The sequence below is a fragment of the Vicia villosa genome, linkage group LG6 (assembly GCF_029867415.1).
Source record: "Vicia villosa cultivar HV-30 ecotype Madison, WI linkage group LG6, Vvil1.0, whole genome shotgun sequence".
Classification (NCBI taxonomy): Eukaryota; Viridiplantae; Streptophyta; class Magnoliopsida; order Fabales; family Fabaceae; genus Vicia; species Vicia villosa.
In genome coordinates, this window is record NC_081185.1 from 74,591,504 (window position 1) to 74,596,712 (window position 5,209).

The 5,209-nt window shown below is 35.9% G+C and overlaps 1 protein-coding gene across 1 annotated transcript; it reads left to right on the forward strand.

Annotated features, from left to right (window-relative positions):
* The first annotated feature begins 606 nt into the window (after positions 1 to 606).
* LOC131609233 (uncharacterized) lies at positions 607 to 4,850 on the forward strand. The gene is made up of 2 exons (XM_058880908.1): positions 607 to 1,311; positions 4,120 to 4,850. The coding sequence occupies exons 1-2, from the start codon at positions 1,026 to 1,028 to the stop codon at positions 4,488 to 4,490; spliced, it is 657 nt and encodes a 218-aa protein (XP_058736891.1). The 5' UTR covers positions 607 to 1,025; the 3' UTR covers positions 4,491 to 4,850.
* Positions 4,851 to 5,209: the final 359 nt, after the last annotated feature.

The following is a 5,209-nucleotide window of genomic DNA, read 5'->3' on the forward strand; positions in this document are numbered from 1 at the left end:
TCCTCAAACTAAATGTATTCATAATAACAAAATTTTCAATTTTAAATATAAAAGGAAAAACCTTTCCAGATGTATAATGGATGACAAAAGTGATACATTATGAAGTACTTAACATCATTCAGTCACTCACAATGCTTGATCTAATTTTTTTCAATCCAAATTTTCAATTAACATTATTTTGAAGATTTTTAAAATTCAATGATAGCAGCAAAAGAACAAGAATTTGAGAAAGAACAAACAAAACTTTCGTAATTTTAGAGAAGATGATAATTTGGGAGTCATGGTGGTGGTAGGAAGCCCATGAAATGAGAAGAGAACAAAAAAAAGAAATTATTCTATGTGGGTGATACATTATAACATATAATATAATTTTTTAATCCAACGGTTCTTTTTCATGGTTCACCGTGAACCATTTAGGTGATGGTTCACCTTAGATGTTACCCAATTTCCCACCTCTTATAATTACCTCTATTATGTAAGAGAAATATTTTTTAAGGATCACAATAAAATTCTACTATAATTTTTTTTTTTATAAAAAAAAAAATGTAATATGATACAATGTTGCTCTTTGCTTTTCTCAAAGGATCCACATCCTTTTTCAGACATATAACCGGTGTTATTGACCAACTTGACCTTGTTTCCGTAGACTTTAGTACCTTGTTTTGTTCTCATTAGTTTTTTCAATTTTCACTCTCAACTTAACTCACTGAAAAAGCCTCTAAACCCTTTTCCTTTCCCAAACTCTCTCTCTTTCTCTCTCTTGCCGCAGTTCTTCCAAATTAGAATTTTGAGTCTTTCCCTTCAAGTTAATGCATATAATAATCTGTAAAGACTCAAACTTTCAAGTCATATATCGTTTTTTAGTTTTATAATTCATCTGGGTCATTGTCTAGTGTCCCAGTTTCAGTGAAATCATAAAAGGGTCTGTATGAGTGTGTTGTGAAGAGGTTTCTTCTTTGTGTACAAAACCCCATTTGGAAAAAGTTAAGATTTTTGGGAATTTGAGTGAAGTAAGGAAGAAAAGGATGATTCAGTTGTTGTTTTTAGTGATTTTTGCGGAGGGTGTTATGGCTTTTCTTATGTTGGTAAAGATAGGTCCATTGAGGGATCTTGTGATGAAGAGTTTGGATCTGTTCAAGACGGGGAAGGTTCCAGCTACGGTTAAAACTATTGCTGGCACAATGTTTGTGATTCTGCTTTCTAGTCTTATGAGTATTGTTAAGATCCAGAACAAAGGTGCTAAGCTTGGTACTATGTCGCCTATGGATCAAGTTCTTTGGAGAACTCACTTGCTTGAGGCTTCACTGCTTGGTAATTTCATGCTCCTTTCATCTCTGTCATTTGCATTTTTTTTATAGCTCTTATGTTTGCTTGACCCTTCTTTTTGTTTGAGCCTAAGTAGAAGCTTAGTTGATTTGATTAGTTTCTTAGACACTTTTCTGCTGACCATTTCTGTTAGTTTTAAACTAAACTAACGAGAAATGGTCAATTGGTTGTTCTTGAATGAAAGCAACTTTTAAACAATGCAGTTGTTTAGGTTGATGTAAGATGCAATTGGGGCGATTTTGTAGCCACGTCCAGAGATTTTGTAGCGGTGCTATAGGGCTATTGCTGAGCGTAGGCCGGCCACTATGGGAAGAGCCTTAGTGGTGCAGAACACTTTGGCAGCCACTATAGGGTTAATAGAAGGATAGTGGAGCAGAGCGGATCCTGGTCCGGAGCGTTTTCTGGCCCGCTATTCTTTTCCCCTCTGAAAAACCAAAATTACCCTTAAATTTAAAACATTTTAAGGGTTATTTTGGATTTTTCAAACAAATTTGAATCGAGACTCAACCTTAACCTTCCTTCATGGTTGTTTCTGCACTTCTGTTCTTCCGTTCCCTTAACTCTATTTGTTTATAATTATTATATGCAATTTTTCCAATAAATGATCAACTAGCGGTTATTCTGCTGTATGCTATTCCCACTATCCCACTTTTGGGGCTGGCCGCTCTGCGCCGCTATCTAGGATTGACTACTCTGTTACTTAAACCATTTCATGAAAGATAAAGGAACAATTTTCTAGGGTCTAGGGTGTCTTGTAGGTCTGCGGTTTTTTGTTATGCTGCGAAAACATGTATGCATAAGTTGTTTTTGCTCTTTTATTGAACTTGTTTCAGAAAAATTTAACGTACTCAGTGTTACTGATGCGGGACAATGAGAGAGAGCCATAAATACGACATTTGGCATGCCATATTTGCGTACGGTGCCGCCATCAATTTGGCCATGGCAGTGAGCCAAAAAACTGCGATGGCCTATACTTGACAATACTGAACTTACCAGTCATTATTAAGTTGCTATTAGAAATGGACATATTAAAAGTACCTTTTTTGACCAACTAATCTGTAATCGCCATACTTTATTTCATTAGTCATCTAAATTTATTACTCTGCCTTATTTGACACCGATACCACAAGCGGAACCCAATACCACCATCCTTCACTCTTTAGTAATTTTGTACCTTGTGATTTGTAAATGTGTCCATTGATTTTGAACTTGTAACACTCTTCCAAGCATTAGAATGGCCATGCTTTTAGGCAATGTGGGACTAAACACACTCCATTACACCCTGCACAAGTGCTGGAGTGGAGACTACAATGAAGACAGTCCATATTTTTTGCAACTAAGGCAGCTAGGGATGGTCCGCGATTAAGGAGGAATCTCCACAAGTGACTTAATCTTTCTTTTTGGATTTGCAATGCTATGTTTGTGTGTCCTGGTCTGGTGATTGTTTATAGAATAATTTGATTTTGTTATTGTGGTTTTCTTTATCACTAAATTATATTATATCCACGCAAAAAAAATATTTTATAATTTTCCATAATAGTTTATCATGGTAATATTGCGGAGATAAGAAAGCTTTAAACCGGAAAGTTATTTTTGTGATGAATTAACCAATATAGATATGGGCCGAAGTTTAAGGTATTTGAATAAATAAAGATATGATACATTATATGGTTATACTTAACGGTAGAGTTCCCCGTCGAAAGCAGCTAGAGTTTGTTATATTATATAGTGTAGTCGAGTCCTAACTAACTGAAAGTTGTTGACGAAAGAAAGGGTATAAAATAACCTTCTACACTAACGTTGCAACATACTTACCTAAACGAGATCAATGGCTGACCCAGATGGCCCATGTCCTAGACAAGCGACCCCCATTGCACTTCGGAGGCGCACTGGCTTAAGGTCTACCCAAGTGGTGGAGCCTTGTCCAAGATAGTGTTTTTTAGACCATGTAATGGATCTACTTATTCTATTCATTTGTCAATTTTTTCATGACTTTTCTATTGATACCGATGTCACATCGTTAGCAGACTCTTAGAAGGATCTAGTTAGATACTTTATCTTAAAAGACTTCCCGAATCTGTGTAGCATTGTATTTGTATCGAATTGCGTAATAGGTATATAGCAATTTTGAATCATGTGATTTCCTATTTCATCCACCTATTTTGAATTTTTACACTCTTTTGTGAACCTTTATTGTGATTTGCAAATCTGTCCATCAATTTTGAATTTTGATCCATGTTTCTGGTTTGATAGCCCAGCATATGCCAGTGAAGTAAATGAACCCTACTCTGATGAGCTAAAACTTAGCTCTATCGAGTTGGATCTAACTTCCACGAAGGGATCCTAAATCCCATACCACCATCCTTCGCTCTTACAAGTTAGAAGCATTACAAAGGCCATATCTTTCGGCGATGCAGGACTGAACCCGCCCCATTACACGCTGCAGAATGAAAGAGATGGATGCTGCAATGAAGGCATTCCAAATTTTCCGCCAATAAGGCGGTTAGGGGAACTGCAATTAAGATGGAATTTCCAACCGTGTATTTTTCTATCGTTTTTTAATTGTGACGCTATGTTTGTGTACTCTGGTCGGGTGGTTGCTTATAGAATATCTTGATTTTGTTATTTGTATTTGTTATTGTATTTGTTCTATCACCATAACATTCAAAATGCAGCAAGTTGTGAACAATCTTGGTTTTGTCTGCTTGCTCTCATTGTATTTGAGTGTTCGACTAGATTACATCGTAAGCTAGAGATTATTGTTGTCTTGACTGAATTAATTTAATCTTGCAGGTTTTACATTATTCCTCGGATTCCTTATTGACCGTATGCACCATTATCTCCAAAAACTTATTAATTTAAGGAATAACATGGGAGCTTCAAAAGAAGAAGTAGAAAATCTCAAAAAAGAAACCGTCGAGCTCAAAGAAAAGGAAGAGAAAGCCTCAAAGGAGCTAAAGCAACTGAAGAAAGAACTTTCAACTCTATCAGAAGGTATGAAGAAGGTGAAGATGGAGTCCGAAGAGAAAGACAAGAAAGTTGAGACGGCCGAAGCTCACGTTGCTTCCCTCCAAAAACAAGCCGCTGATTTACTACTTGAATATGACAGACTCTTGGAAGACAACCAAAATCTTCAAGCTCAAGCAATGGGACATAAGAGTTGAGGAAAGACTGAAATACTATATAAAAAAAACAATGTTTTGAGGAGAGCGATCTAACGAGAATCATCCCTGGTTTTGTTGCAAAATCTTCTTTATTTAACAAATGAAAGAAGGGTGTTTTTTTTTTTTGGGTTCTCCCTGTGAATGATAACAGATTTTGCAGTCCTCTCAGTTTGTTCAACATTTTGTTATGAAATTGGTTCTTAACAATTGGCCATCTGAGTTTTTTCTTTGGTTTGGTTTGGATGGATACATTTTAGTTCTAGGGTTATTGGTGGGACAAATACATGTCATGGATTAGGAAAAAGTATGTTGAGTTTCATCTCTATAATTGTGCTCTATGCTGCATCTTTCTATTCCAAATCATGCCTAATTTTAACCCAATTATGAATTAGAATAGCCACCCAGGTAAAAAAAAAACAGAAACAAAAAATGCGTAAATAGAAATTGGGTTTCTCCCAACAGATGTACTTTCTCCCAATGTGAACAAAAGTTGAAATCTAAGATCACATAAGATAGAAATTGTGTTTGATATAATGCATCATGGCATGTATTAAGAGACACTTAACACGAATGCGTTGAAGCCGGTTTTGATGAACAATCATGCTCATAAGTCCTGTAAATATATTACCAATATATTACCATATGTACTGACCTGTAGATCAAAATCAAATTTCGCATCCAACTCCCGATCTTTTGATAACGTCGGCTCCTGATCTTTG